Source organism: Asterias amurensis, chromosome 12, assembly GCF_032118995.1.
Source record: "Asterias amurensis chromosome 12, ASM3211899v1".
NCBI classification, from domain to species: Eukaryota; Metazoa; Echinodermata; class Asteroidea; order Forcipulatida; family Asteriidae; genus Asterias; species Asterias amurensis.
In genome coordinates, this window is record NC_092659.1 from 12,590,330 (window position 1) to 12,606,120 (window position 15,791).

The following is a 15,791-nucleotide window of genomic DNA, read 5'->3' on the forward strand; positions in this document are numbered from 1 at the left end:
AAAGTGCTTGATGTACTCACTAACTGCCTCACTGATATCCAAACATGGATGTCAGTTAATTTTCTCAAATTCAATCCTCACTAGACTGAGTTTCTTGTCATATCTTCCCCTCACTTCCGACACAAGGTACAAATACAGGACATACAGGTCAGGGATGCTCATGTTCAACCAAGCTCAGATGCCCGCCACCTAGGCGTGCTTTTTGACCAAAGCATGGACCTTAAGAAGCACGTCTCTAATACTTGTCGGACCTCTTACATGTTCCTTAGGCATATAGCTGCAATTCTTATATAGCACACGTATCTACATGTACCAAACAAAGTTCTCAAGGCGCTGAGTATATATGTACAAAGTTTCAGAAAGATAGGTTATTGCAGTGATGAATATGGACTTGAACATAACATTACTTGATTTAAAGAGTGTACATTCTGTTGTTTCTTTTCTCAGTGTCCATTGGTGAGATAGAATCCTTATGGAAGCGATTTCAAGATCTGGGTTGTAATGAGAATGGTGTTTTAAGCCCAGAGATACTGACAACTGGTAATCTGAACAAGGACCACACCATGAAAACAAAGGTATCATTGTGCTATAGACCCTTGCATTTGCAGTCATCTTTGATCAAATGTGTTTTGTGAAAGACTATCATCATGGCCATTGTTTTACACCAATAAAGATGTCTAAGTGTGCAATCCATCTATTGACACTGTTGCAGGTTTAGTTTTGTTTGGTTTAGTGCAAGAACTATTGAAAAGAGACTGAAGAGATCTGTGTAGGGATTTTTACCACAATGTCCACAGATTTACATTAAACATGTTAAACTTACACATACAGGGAACTTGTAAAAAATGTGAAAATTCTTAATTAAGTAACCACGTGGTCTTTGTTTGAATTTCAGTATTTTGCTTTACTTCAATTAGACCATGTCAAACAGAAACTCTTTGACAGGAATACGAATACAACTAAAGCAGAGATTTAATTATGACAATGTTTTCTGGTGGTTGATTGGCTCAATTTTATAGAGCTGCCTATAATAAATTGGCAAAACATTTTGTTTTAAAAATTGCAGAAATTGAGCAGAATACCTGAATTTACTACTTGTACAAGAGGCATGGTATCTTGTATGGTTACGTTATAAGCATAATTACTGGAAGCTGCTTTTGTGTTTAAGAAACTGTTTGTAATATTACTTGCTGAGGTGCTACCGTAATTTTTAAGAAATGAGTAACAAAAAATATTAACCAGATCAAAATCAAAATTAACCAGTTATGATATTTTACCATAAGATATCATAACTGGTAGTACGTTTTTACATGCCAAATAATTTTTGGCTCACTGACAGACTGAGACAAATTTCATTACATTGTTTTACTAAATTCTCAAAAACTACAGCACCTGAGCGAGTAACATTTGAAGGGAAGCCATCATTACATGTATCTTCAAACTGACTAGTCGTCAAGTATTTGTTGCGGTACCCGCTGCCAAAACATAGGATTCGAACTGCCTCTAGCTGCCGGGCAACCTCGGTAGTCTAGTTGGTAAGACACTGCTCTAGAATTGCAAGGGTCGTGGGTTCGAATCCCACCCGAGTAACATGCCTGTGATATTTTTTCACAGGACTAGGGAAAGTACTGAGTATACAGTGCTAACACACATCAGTGTATGGGTAAAAAAACAAAATTAATATTCTTTATCCCCGATGCAAATTACACACCTATTATAAGTATTCACTAGCCACCAAGGAACACATTGATAAATGTTGCTGTAAGGCGAGGTTGCGAAAAGTTTTGTGCATGCACAAAAATTTTAACGTTTATGCCTGCGTGTGGCTCATAAGTTCCGCATAAAAGTTGTAGGCAAGTTATACCATGGAGAAAGGAAGAGAAGGGGCTCAAACGAAGGGACTTCAAAAGTCGAACCCGTGGTACAGCAGTTGTTTAAAGGCAGTGGACACTATTGGTAATTACTTAAAATAATTATTAGCATTAAACCTCACTTGGTAACAAGTAATGGGGAGAGGTTGATAGTATTAAACATTGTGAGAAACGGCTCCCTCTGAAGTGGAGTAGTTTTCGAGATGGAAGTAATTTCGGGAGTAATTTTCCATGAATTTGATTTCGAGATCAACCATCTAAACGCACACAACTTCGTGTTACTAGGGTGTTTTCTTCTTTCATTATTATCTCCCAACTTTGATGACCGATTGAGCTCAAATTTTCACAGGCTAGTTATTTTATGCATATGTTGAGAAACACCAACTGTGAAGGCTAGTCTTTGACAATTACCAATAGTGTCCACTGCCTTTAGCGACATCTCATAATCACCCACGTACCTTACACAAACAATGGGTGACCTGGCGTCTATGAGTTTGCACCTGCGCACTTGGTTCTTCACACAACTATGGCGATGTAAGTCGTATGGATATGATAAAGAAAAAAATACTTTTTTGAGACCTGATAAATTTTGTGTATACTTTCGCCCACCAAAACGAAAAACACAATTGAATACCAACCACCCTTGTGTGCTAATATGCAAATTTGAACCACCGCTAGCAGTGTTGTAGCCATGGTGGGCGGTGCTGGGCGGGCCTGCCCAGGACTCACAATTTTTGCCCAGCACTCTGAGCAAAATACATTGTGCCACCTGTTCTTACTCTTAGGTGCCACCCAGCATTCAAATATTGTCCACTTTGCATTGATCTCAGCATAGCTCATGATAAGGAGTATCAAATGTCACAGAGATAGAACACAATCAAAATGCCATTCAATTTATTGCATGGCCCCATAACATGAACAGTTTGGAAAGCAGGCCCCACTTCAGCAATATGGCCCATATTCAACATTATTGCCCACTAGCACCACTGGTCTGGCTACAACCCTGACAGCTAGTCACAGGAAAGTCGCAAAAAATGTAAAGATATTCTATGATATTTCCATGTGAACACCACAATTTGTAAATGAAGAAGTGTATGTTCACAATTCTTGTCTCCAATGATTCAACTTTACACGAAGGCAACAGTGCAGAGTGGTGGTACCACACCTTCTGTATAAAGAGATCTTATCACGCTCACTAATCGGCCGTTCTGCAGGAGGTCTCCTATCTTTTGCCACTGGTCAGACAGGGGCATTGTCAAGGTATTCTTTTGTTACTCTGCGGTTTGGCGGGCCATTCAAGCTCCTTCTCTTCCCTCCTCCATGGTTATACAATCTTTGCCACATGTTCACACACGTTACTTGTAAGTTGGTCATAAGTCGACACACGTTGAGATAATGTCTAGCGTACCCAAAACTTATTTCTAACCCATGAGTAACAAGTTTTGAACATGCCAAACGTATTTGACATGTTCTGGACGACCATAGAACTTACTGAACGTGTTTCTAACTTGCAGCTACATGTACTGTATAATGGGGTAATGGCAGTGTTTATGGGAATCAGTAGACAACAATTGGGTTCGCAGGAGGATTACTTTGATGTCAGGTGCAGTTATTATTTCAATCGTCGAGAGGCACCCTCATTAGGCTGATTGTCGGCAATACGCTGCCGCTATAAATGCAGTAGTTCGTCTAACATAGGACAAGTTGTAAATGCAGGCAACACACTAAGCATTTGTTATGGAAACGTTCTATGTAAGTTACTAATACGGTATACATACGGGCAATTCCATGAAGAAGTGGACATGACCTCAAAATTTAGAATTGTGTTTTTTAAGTAAAAATTTGGCTTATATGGTAGCATATACATCAAATAGTCGGGAAAAAATGGTTTCAATGTCATGTCTTTGCTAGAATGTTACAAACAAATAATATTTGTGCCAACAATGTTTTATCATGAAATTATGTGTAAACAAGTTGTGCAACTTCAATTTCCTACTGAATGGGGAAGATTACAAGGTATCAAATCAATCTAGTCGTATTTATTCATTGATTGGACCTATACATTGGCTGCAATCGTCAAAATTTGTGTTTGTGATAGATTCAGACCATCAATCTGTGAAGCTTGTACCCCATTAAAGCCTATGTAACGTAACTAACCAAAACTTCCGATTGTTTCCGCCTCTAGAGAAGGCAATCAATTAAAATGTTTATATCTTGAATTTTCCTACTTGGTGCAATCCTTAGTTAAAATAAGGAAAGAAAAATCATTAAAACTGTACCATGTGGAAAATAGAAGCAGTCAAAAACTGTAACGTAACTAACTATGTAACGTAACTAACCAGAGTGTAACGTAACTAACCGACATAAAGACTATTAAGATGCTGCTAAGTTGACACAAGCATAAGTTTTCAGCCATGTTGTAAAGTTTAAACAAGTTAGGGCAGTGTGATACTGTTCTTTGACCCACAATTCAACTTCTAGCATATGTTTTGTTTGCCATGTGCCTCATTTTGTCTGTATGCATATTATGTATGCAAGATCCATGCTCAACACACCTGGCCTACAAGTTCATCTTCTTCAACTTTTGTGGTGAGTTTTTTGGGGTAAGTTTGATGACAATAAAGTTACATGGTGTAATCCATATGAATTTTATTTTAAAGGGTTATCTTAAAGTTGTATTTCTCTTCTATATATACTAAATTAATGAGAGTTTGTGTACAAGTGCTGCGTGTATAATTCTATCATTGTTCATCAGGTACATTGTGTAGTTAAAGAAATTGCAATTTTCAAAAAAGTTGATTGACTTTGTTCCTTATTTTAATGTCCATAGATCAAACAGGCCATTGTCAAACAAGGAAAAGCAACAGCAACACTAAGAAAAGATAAAGGCAGCTAGAAATACGAGAAATACAAGGAGAAAAAGGCAGTGGGCGTCAAGACATTTTGTGACTTAAGAAACAGCAAGAGAGTTTGCTGTCTAATTGTCAACAATATCAGCTTGTGTGTAAGGGGGAAGCAAACTCATATATCTATAAGCTTGTTGCCCTGTGCAAACAGACCATGGGATGTGAATAGTGTGACCAAAAAAAAAAAAAAACATTTTGATGTGCATCTCATAGAGATTTTTTTTAGGACAAAGCACAAAATTAGTAGGACCGGAACGTGTTCAAAAGGTTGAATATTATAATAAGTCTTCCTTTGTACATGGAGAATCAAAGGCTTTAGTTATTAATTAGGGAGGGGTACATGTATGTAGTAGAAGGGCAAAGAGGAACTGGTGTTGGTAGGCCGGGGTGGGGTTAGGAAAGGAGGGAGGGTGTGATGAAGAGAGAGACTGCCCATTTAAGCATTAAGCTGAAAAGCATTGTGGAGTGGGATAGCTGTACGTTTCAAGAGCAGCACAAGATTGAAATTCACTGGACTTTCTTCTGCACCTCCCATGGCAAAGGTCATGTGGATGGCATGGGAGGGGCAGTGAAACATCTTATGTAAAATGGCCCACTCAAAATGTTTGTATCTTCTATACAAGGGGCAAAAAATGATTTTCAAGCTAGATGTGCCAGAAAATGTCAACAATCGCGAGCATTTCAAAATTTCTGTTGAACTTTAAGATTAGTGTCCATGACCAAGAGTCAAGACAAGGAACTCATTCAACATCCTTTCTATTGTTTTGTTTTCTTTGGTATCTATATAAGAGAGAAATTCACTTGGTTTATTGTGACTTTAAAATACTGCATGGCTTATGAATGTAAAGGAACAAGTTTATATGTTACAGACATAAACATTTTGTATGTGTATGTGACACGGGTTAATGATATGGCGAGGTAATGGCTTTTTATACTTTTTTGCATACAAAATATTACTTTATTCCATTGTTTTTTGCTTAACTGATTTGTATATAGTGTAGTATTGCATACTAGTTACTATTATAGAAAATATAAGAGCTGTGAGTGAAGTACAAAGGGTGTATCACAAGAAATATTAGTCATGGACAAAGTGTAACGTAACTAACTGTAACGTAACTAACCATGATTTGGGGGCAATGCCTAGAACTGATAAGAGTTATTTTATTTTTGTCCCTACCAAAACACTTGCTAGTACCCTTGTAGTTATAGAAATAGTAAAGTTTGTTTCAGCTGTACCCTGTTTGAGGAAACTTTTTGTTCAAAGACATGCAATTTTTTTTCCCTTTTTTGTAACGTAACTAACCAAAATTAAACTGATCATAACAACTGAATAAATGTGTCTAGAAATTTGTAATTTTGTTGTACATGTATATTAGGTCTAGGCAAGATGTAGCCATGGTACAAGAATGGAGACTTGATAGGCTTTCATGTTAATATTGGAGACCACAGAGCTGTGCTAAGCAGCTAAAAGTGTAACGAAACTAACCATGGAATTGCCCATACGTCCAACTCGTTATGAATACGCTTTGTAGTATGCTCAAAATTGTAAAATCCATCGATAGTCCAGTGTATGGCAACGCTTTATTGTTACATTGTTAACGGACACTTGCTAAATAGTGTCCGCGGTTAGCGTGCATCATCATTGCGTGCCTTGATTCATTTTTAACATTTTAGTTTTACATTTTTGTAACGCTTTCCTGCTTTTTGTATTTGATTATAAATATTCGTATTATTGATCATTTAGCACTCTCATTCGTATTTTACTTAAAGTAAAATACGAATCTTGACAAAGTTCGTCTATTTTGCAACTTGACCTGTATGCTTAAGCATTCTTGGTTGTGTTTTATTATAAATAATTCGTAACATTTAGCACAACCTGCACTGTTTTACTATAGGAAAATACTAATCTTGACATACTTTTGATTGCGAGTGTGTTCTGTTCGTCTTTTTTTTTTACTTGGCTTGTATTTACTTGAACGCATTCTAAGTTGTATTTGATTATAAATAATCAGCACAACGCAGCATGGCTCCCGGACACTATTTGTTGGGCGGATACTATTTGTCACAGAATCCGTGCCAAATAGAGTCCGGGGTATACTGCGCATGCTCAGAGGACACTTATTGCCAGCGGACAGTTTTTGTCATGACACCGGGACGCATCAATTCCGCAGGGTGCGGAAACCACTTGACGTGAAAACAATGGCGGCGCCCATGCGATTTAAGCGTCATTATAGTATACATGTAGATTCAGTTACTTTACGAACTATATGGCTTGATTTATGCTGTATCTAACTTCATTTTCATCACCCTTTGTAAGCTTTGATTTTGTAAATAAATTACTTAATTAATTGTTATTGTAAACAGATATATTTCAACCGTTGCATTTGTAAGTTGCTGGTTTTCTCTTTCTTTAATTGTTTTGGTAATTCCATTGTTGTATTAGTCGTGTGTACTGACTTACATGTACATGTACATGTACTTGGTAAGGAGTAATGTAGTAATGGGGAGAGGTTGATAGTATAAAATGGTGTGAGAATTGGCTCCCTCTGAAATGAAGTAGTTTTCGAGAAAGATGTAATTTTCCACAAAATTTGATTTTTAGACCTCAGATTTAGAATTTGAGGTCACAAAATCAAGCATCTGAATGCACACAACTTTTTGTGATATGAGTGTTTTTTTCTTTCATTATTATCTCGCAACTTCAATGACAAATTGAGCTCAGATTTTCATAGGTTTGTTATTTTATGCATATTTTGAGATACTCCAAGTGAGGAGACTGGTATCAGACAATAACCAGCAGTTTCCAGTGTATTTAAAAGCATTGTTACTTTGTATAACAGCAAACCTTTAAACAGCTCCAACCATTCATGTAATCTATTTAGAACAGTTAATCACTTTCATGTGATCATGTTTCATCCAATCAGAATGGTGGAACACTGGTTGCCATTTATGATACTGAATCAATAATGGATTGAAAAATGTTGTTTGTGTTAACCCATAGATTCTGGAGATGATGCCAAGATCAAAGGAGAACGAGTTGACGTTTCAGACATTCTGCAATATGTCACGCTGGATGGCTGATGCTTCTGTTGAAGCAAAAGTTAGAGGCAAGTATTACAATAGTGTATCTTAGAGGGATCATGCCCTGCTTAGGATACAACAATGGAAGCTTCAGTTGGAAACTTTCTTTTGAAAAGGGAATGCAATCTAGATGCTTGCACTCTCCCTATTTTGTCACAATCTTTGTTCAGAGATGCAAGACAGAAGTTACACAACAGTATATCGCATGGGATCACACCAAGTTTACAATATCAAATAAAAAGTAGCACTTTTCAGAGGATCACCAATTAAAACTGAGAAGTGGCAAATTGCAATATCTTCGTTTGGGGTACCCAAATAAGGAAACACTAAATTTATTTGATATAATTAATTAGAAGATGATATTGTGTTTTTGATTTGCAGTTGTGTTTCAGTGCTTGAATAATAATCAGCCTCTTGATCTACATGTTTTGATGGACCTTCTTAGTGAGATCTACTGTGATGAGAGTAAGGTAAATAGTTGATGTTATATATGCAGGGGGGATGAAAAAAATTCATTTTTTTTCTTACCTTTATGGGCATGTCACACCATGGCGTTTTGCCTGAATGTATGCCGACTAGACACAAAATAGTTCGGAAATTGTCAATGTCCAAGAACGTCCAACTTCCCAACAATCGGAAAAGTTGATATATTTATAACGTATTCATAGCGCAATGACCGTATACATAGCGCATGACCAATACATTGATAGCGTATCACTAACTTATAACAAAGTTATGTATGTAACATCATGGAGATGGTAACATGGTCACCGGGCATAAGTGGATACATCGTTGGACTCGTTGGACTTGTTAGATTCGTTGGACATACTGCACATATACGTTATCATCTCGTCAGCCAACTTATATCAACATATACCAATCTACGAGTAATGTACATGTCAGCTATGTCAAACCATAGAGACAGAAGGAGTTCAAACTTCCCGGGCAGTAACAATACAGATCAATGGTTTGTGCGCGAGGTACGTCGCAGCATTTTACACTGGTAAACTACAGCTCATTTGAGGCACGCGTTGAAGAATGCCGTGTCTATTTTCTGGCGTCATTTCGCGGCAAGATATTCCACAATCATCAAGTAGAAATTTATCTTAAAATAAGACTTCATCGCATGCACAGTCGAGTACAGTTCACCCTTATCCATAAAGACGCACGCAATCGCAAACATTTTAATGTCAGCTATTTATATGTTAATGTTTTGTTTTTGAAAAACAACCGAAATTCATGAAATTTGTACCAAAATCATGAAAAATGTATCAATTATTAAAATATGATATTTTCGCGTATTGCGGGACCTCGTCTGCTAAAGAAATAGTGAATTTTCTTCACCATGTAATGAGCTCTTTTGTGATGTATGCCATGATGTTCCCCAACGCTACCCAACTTGAAACAAAGACTTTGGTCATTTATCTATGGTATAAGCTTATAAAACTATCCTTTTCCTGCCACTCTTTCATTCATTATTGGGGTTCTGCTCACGCCGGTTACCCACAATGCAGTGCACTTCTCCACTCTGGACAATTGCCTGACTGCAAAGTGGAGGTTTGCGCCAGCAGTCACAATAAGATTAACATAAGACTGGAATGGATTAGCGGCGACGAACGTGTTTCCTCTGAAGTTAAGAAGTTCGAACTCCTTCTGTGGTCCTTTCTCTTTGGTCAAACCTACCACGAACTTATGGGCAACTCATCCAGAACGTATTTTGAACATGCTAAATATTTTGTTGCGGCTCAACGTATTCCATGTTTCAACAGCGTATCACAGCGTGTTCTCAATGTGAATGACGTATCTCCAACTTACCTTTAACTTACATCAGCGTACACCAAGGTATTTTCAATATTTTGCACATGTTGGCTAATGTTCAGGCAAAATGCCATGGTGTGACAGGCCCTTCACATTCATGTACATGTAAGCACTGTATACTTAGTACTTTCCCAATTATGTGAAGAAAAAAAAACACAGGTGGGATTGGATTCAGACACTTACCTCTGCATTGTTTAAGAGAAGATATCTTACTGAGCTAGCCTGATGGCCAGAGGCATCTTAAATCCTGTGTTATAAGTGGGTACTGCACTGATTTAATAATATTGTTTTTGCATCTGGGATAAAGAAATAATTTGTTCTTATCCTTGCACATGTGTACAACACACTGTATATTCTTGTGTTTTATTGAGTTCTGTGGAACACATCCACCTGTAGGCACAAGTAGTTAAATTTTTCTTTGATTGTTATTAAAATAAGATAATTTGGGAAATGGATCTGTAAATATTTGAGAGGCGTATTCTAAGCAAGTCACAGCCATGTTAACAACTGTGTGTATTTGTTATTCTGGCTTGTAACTTTTTACTCACAAGTGAAATGTTGCCCTGCTTTGAAAAAGTTTGTGCTTACACATGTTACATGCTCAATGCTTGAGGCATTGTATGGTTAGTTAGTTATTTTGTGGTAACACCATGTGTGTGTCTACTTGCCAGGAAGTATTGAGGGTTGTTTGATTGTTACAATATGATTGTGCATTTCAGTGTTTAATCTATTTATTGAATATCTGATATGATTAGGAAGTGATTGAACGATCAGCTAAGGTGTTTCTTCATCAAGTGGGAGACATGCTTACCCATTCCATTGATGAGGAACATTTTGTAAAATGGGCAATGGAGCTCCCTAAAGACACAGTGCAAGCTCTAATGGACTTCACATGTCCTGCTGATGACACACCTAAACTGGTCAGTTAGCTTAAAACTCCCATTGTTTGGCTCTATGTTTCTTTTTCTGTTAAGATACTTTAGGGAAACTATATCAAAAGCTAGAAGAAAGACTTTGTTTGTGTAAAAGTTGAAACATACTTAAATGACCCCCCCCCCCCAAACAACCAATCACTACCAAAAAATTTAAACATTGTGTAGGCCTACAAAGCACACAACACTAGGGCGCAGTGCAAAGTTTGTCTCGACCGGGGCTCAGGGCCCTCCTAAGGGCCTAGTGGAAGCTCTGGCTACTGATGTAGGTGCTCTCTGGTGGTTTCTGATGCATTTCTGGCACCTATTTCTCTTGTATACAAGTAAACTATTTTGATTTATTTTTTTTGATTTTGGACTTGAAACTGAGAGGCTTTAAAGCATTTGAAAAGTACTATTGCACGCTGAGTAAAAACATCCGCGTGCGCATGTCTTTGGTAACGCAGCAGTGTTACTGCAAGGCACATACATTCGTTGGCGTGTCTCAAAATAGCTGTACAGAACGCACATTGTCCTGTTGAATCCAACAGGCCGACCCAAAAGGACCGGTGTAATTTCACAATTAAAAATTGTAGGCCTACGCTTTGTTTGTTTTGAAAGTTGCATCCTCCAATCAAAATGACAAAAATCTACTTGGATGTTATATAATACAAATAATGAATCTTTTTCATTTGGCAATAGTGCAAATATTTTCATTCGTTGAAAGCTGGAATGTTCCATTCCATTCGGCTCCGCCTCGTTGAATAGAACATTCCATGTTCCAACTCATGAACATATTCGCACCAATGCAATCATAGACATTCATTATTTGTTTTAATATTTTAATGTAAGCTTTCTGCTATCATTATCTTCAAACTGTGTAAGTTTAATGTAAATATGTGGACATTGTGTTTTGTGTTACAAAAAGTACCCAGCCCCTTTAAATAAAATGTTACCATTGGGGGTCGGGGAAAAATTTATTTTGCATGTGGTTTCAAACGGAATTTATTTTAAAGATCATTTGTACTGGTATCAATCGTGTATACAAAAGGGCCCTTTGTCTCTGTGGGTGTGATTCACAGTATTCAATATTTTTGATAAATATTGTTACAAATGTATATTTATAAGAAGCTTTTGAATTAGGAGTTTATCTGGCAGTTTATATCATTGTGTCGTACAGGGTTCCAATAATGAACTGCCTAGGACTAAGGATCTACTGGTGGTAGCAAGAATGGCAAGTCGTAAAGATTGGATTCTTCTAGCTAATAAACTTGGATTTACACAGGCAGATATTAACTCAGTCAAGAAGAAGCTACCAGATCAAGATAAAGACCAGGTTTGTCAAAAATTCTTGAACAGACTGTTGCAAGTCTTGCTTATTTGGCTTGCTTAGTTACACATTCAAGCAATGGGTGTGTGACTCTACATGTAGGTTCTCTAACATGTTTAAGTCGTGTGCAAATTTTCTTCAGATCAGCTGAATTCCTCTTTTTTTATATTCTCGATTGTGCCATTCAACTTGAAAAAACACTGTACAAAGTTAATGGAAATTTTTAATTTCCTCTTTGTTATTGAAGTTACAGTTGCATGCCTGTTAATACACACACAATTTGCACGAACATTAGACATGTTATAACCATGATCAAAATGGCCACTGTGTATCCCATGATAAAGAACTGTTAAATGATGCAAAGTTAGCATTCCTCATTGAACTGAATTTACCCTTTCCATGTTTGATGGGAATTTGTATGCGGATCATTCATTACACACGGCACTTGGTAATGATCGGAGACACCATTTGCATCAAAATAAGGTTGATTGCTTTTTGCTTTTGTTCCTTTCTGTGTATCACATAAATAAGATGCGTTTCTGCACACAGTTTGTGTATACATGTATAAACATCCTTATAACATTTTCTTTGCTCTGCACCATTCTCCGCTTGCATGGTAAACATGGTAAACGCTGATTTCTGCGCTAGCTGTGTAAGCGTAGACACTAGTAACGTGGAGTACGCACGCACGCACACAAGCCAAAATTCCCCACGAACCTGTGAAATAGACTTGACGTTGGCACAGAATTCCCTGCTTCTTCAAGCTAATTGTTGCTTACGGTAAGCAGAGCCATGAAATTGGGCCCTGTTAGTTGAAAAAGTTTTAAAATGTCTGTTCTGCCTGAAAGGCATGTAGCTATTTTCCTTTTGGATTTTAATTTATGAACGATGACAAAAAGCATGTTCCAAAATAACAAATTGCCACCTAGTTTTTTCTTTAGCCAATGCCAGATGGAATGATTATTCTGAATTCTCTTTGTTTTGCAGATTGAGAGGATGTTGTCTCTATGGAGACAGAAGCAAGATGAGCAAGCAACACTTGCTGTCCTTCTGGAAGCCTTGAGAAGTAGCGGTATGGAAGACATTGCTCAAAATCTAGAGATTAACAATGCTTAAATCTAACTCATTTTTAAAAGCCACTCGACACCTTTGGTAATAACTCAAAATATTTGTTAGCATAAAAATTTACTTGGCAACTTGGTAGTGCTCAATGGAGAGCTGTCGATAGTATAAAATAGAAACGGTTTCCTCTGAAGTAACATAGCTTTTTCATTTAATTTTATTTACCAGTAAACATGAAAACAAAAAACACATCAAAAAATTCCGCAGATACATGCACATGACGGAAACACCTGCAGTGGGGTTGGTACACAAACCACTTGAAACAAAACAAAACAAAAGACAAGAACCCTGGCAGGGAAAACCAATAGCGACAGAAAGTCACTTTCAAAGTGGCTGACCTTTTGGTTCAAGATAACAACAAATATTAACAAGACAAAACACACCCTCCACAGGAGAGATACGTTTTACCAACCATCCAACCAAGCCAGGCAACCAAAATACCAAATACACAACACAAAAAACAAATGATTTTTAGCTTTTGAGAAAGAGGTGATTTTTCAGGACTGAAGCCTTTTATTAGGCATCTGAAAGCAACAAATTTGTCCAACAAGGGTGTTTTTTCTTTAACTATTTTCATGCAACTTTGATGACCAATTAAGTCAAAATGCTCACAGGTTTGTTATTTTATGCATATGTTGAGATACACCAAGTGACAATACTGGTCTTTGACAATTACCAAAGGTGTCCAGTGCCCTTACACCAAACATAATAGGTGTTGTGGCAGGAATCGCCCACCAATTATACTTCAGTCCATGGCAGTGCCTGAAATGTTTGGACTTGGATAAGAGTAACAATTGTTAGGCCATAGCACAATGCTTAGTTGTTCATGTGGTAGTGCAATACTAAAGTCATATTCATAAAGAGGGCTCCAAAGTCAAATTTAATTTTGGATGCACTCATTTTTCAATAGTTTGTTTTCTCATTTGTATATATAGAATTTAAGTGGATCACTAAAGTGATTTTGAACTTGGAAACCTGTTGCCCTTCTTTGCAAAGAAAAGTATTGGGGCGTTTATGCAGAGTATGTGCTTTATGTGAAAGGAATTGTACAACTCCCAAGCCAAAATTGTTGCCAATTAAGTATTTAACTACTGTATTCATTGTATAATTATGTATTACACAAGTATTGGATGCTGGTGATCACTTTGATGCAGACTGTGAGCACAAATGAAGCCAAGTGAAATGGAAAAGCCAGATTTCACTGAGCAATTATATTCTGTGACGATGCTGGAACAAAATGTATTCAATACATGTTTTGTATTTATAATACATACATATACATACATCTTTGTCATTTGAAATGTGTTCACACAAAAAAGAGAGTAAGTTCTTGAAAGTCCTTAAAGAAGATATGTAACGTAGACGATTCCATGTAAGCATCCATGTAAACACCAACCTTCTCTGCTGAGACACTACCTTTGTTGGGATTAACTTTGGAAACGTTTTGAAAGGTCCCAAGAGTCCTATACGTATCAATATATAAAACACAGCAGTAAATACATTACGTATGATGTTTGACGTGTGTTCCACAAATCAAATGACAAGGATCTGTGAGTGTATAAATAGTCGTGTAGCGTTGTGCTGAAGTTATAGGGATTTGCTCAAGAATGACAGTTTTTTCATGTGTACTTTTTATATTTTACTTTTTTATCTTATACATGTAAAGGGTTAATATACCAATAGTGTCCACTGCCTTTAACAGCTTGATGAAATTGCTTAAAAGCGGTGGACTCTATTGGTAATTACTCAAAATAATTATTAGCGTAAAACCTTTCATGGTAACGAGAGATGGGGAGAGGTTGATAGTATAAAGCATTGTGAGAAACGGCTCCCTCTGAAGTAATGTAGTTTTAGAGAAAGTAGTAACTTTCCACGAATTTGATTGCGAGACCTCAGGTTTAGAATTTGAGGTCTCGAAATCAAGCATCTGAAAGCACACTACTTTGTGTGACAAGGGTGTTTTTTTCTTTCATTATTATCTCGCAACTTCGACAACAGATTGAGCTCAAATTTTCACAGGTTTGTTATTTTGTGCATATGTTGAGCACCAACTGTGAAAGCTAGACTTTGACAATTCCCAATAGAGTCCAGAGTCTTTAAAGGAACACGTTGCCTTGGATCGGTCGAGTTGGTCTTTGAAAATCGTTTGTAACCGTTTGTTATAAAATGCATATGGTTAGAAAGATGATTATAAAGTAGAATACAATGATCCACACACATTTGCCTCAAAATTGCGTGGTTTTCCTTTTACTTTGCGAACTAACACGGTCGGCCATTTATGGGAGTCAAAAATTTGACTCCCATAAATGGCCGACCGTGTTTGTCGATGAGGTATATTCTACTTTTAAAATATCTTTCTAATCATATGCATTCTATAACAAACGGTTACATACGCTTTTCAAAGACCAACTAGACTGATCCAAGGCAACGTTTCCTTTAAAAGCAGAACAAAAATGCTTGGAAAACTGCCTTGCTTAGCGAAACTTGATGGGGGCACCAGTCACAACAATTTAAACTTAAGTGGCTGTTAGCCTGTTTCAGTTAAGCAACACATTTTTCTGCTTCAGCACATTTTGTGCTTACAGGCTTTATGAAATTGGGCCCTGATCTTTTATCTCATTTACTTTACACACAATAACAACTCCTCAGTAAATTTTCTTAAAATTAGGGCTGGCTGAATGGCTTTTAGAGAGCCATATCATTTATCATAATCTTTTGCCTTGGAACAACAGTTTACATAAAAAGGAGTGCA

At 37.1% G+C, this 15,791-nt stretch overlaps 1 protein-coding gene across 5 annotated transcripts in view; it reads left to right on the forward strand.

Annotated features, from left to right (window-relative positions):
* The window catches only part of LOC139945258 (uncharacterized), a 30,638-nt gene extending 15,756 nt beyond the window's left edge, over nt 1–14,882 (forward strand). For all 5 annotated transcript variants that reach the window (XM_071942579.1, XM_071942580.1, XM_071942582.1 and 2 more), the window contains 6 exons: nt 448–575; nt 7,779–7,884; nt 8,240–8,328; nt 10,432–10,596; nt 11,768–11,923; nt 12,905–14,882. In XM_071942579.1, the coding sequence (XP_071798680.1) occupies nt 448–575; nt 7,779–7,884; nt 8,240–8,328; nt 10,432–10,596; nt 11,768–11,923; nt 12,905–13,033 (773 nt within the window). In that variant the 3' untranslated portion in view covers nt 13,034–14,882. The remainder of the gene's footprint in view (nt 1–447; nt 576–7,778; nt 7,885–8,239; nt 8,329–10,431; nt 10,597–11,767; nt 11,924–12,904) is intronic.
* Nucleotides 14,883–15,791: the final 909 nt, after the last annotated feature.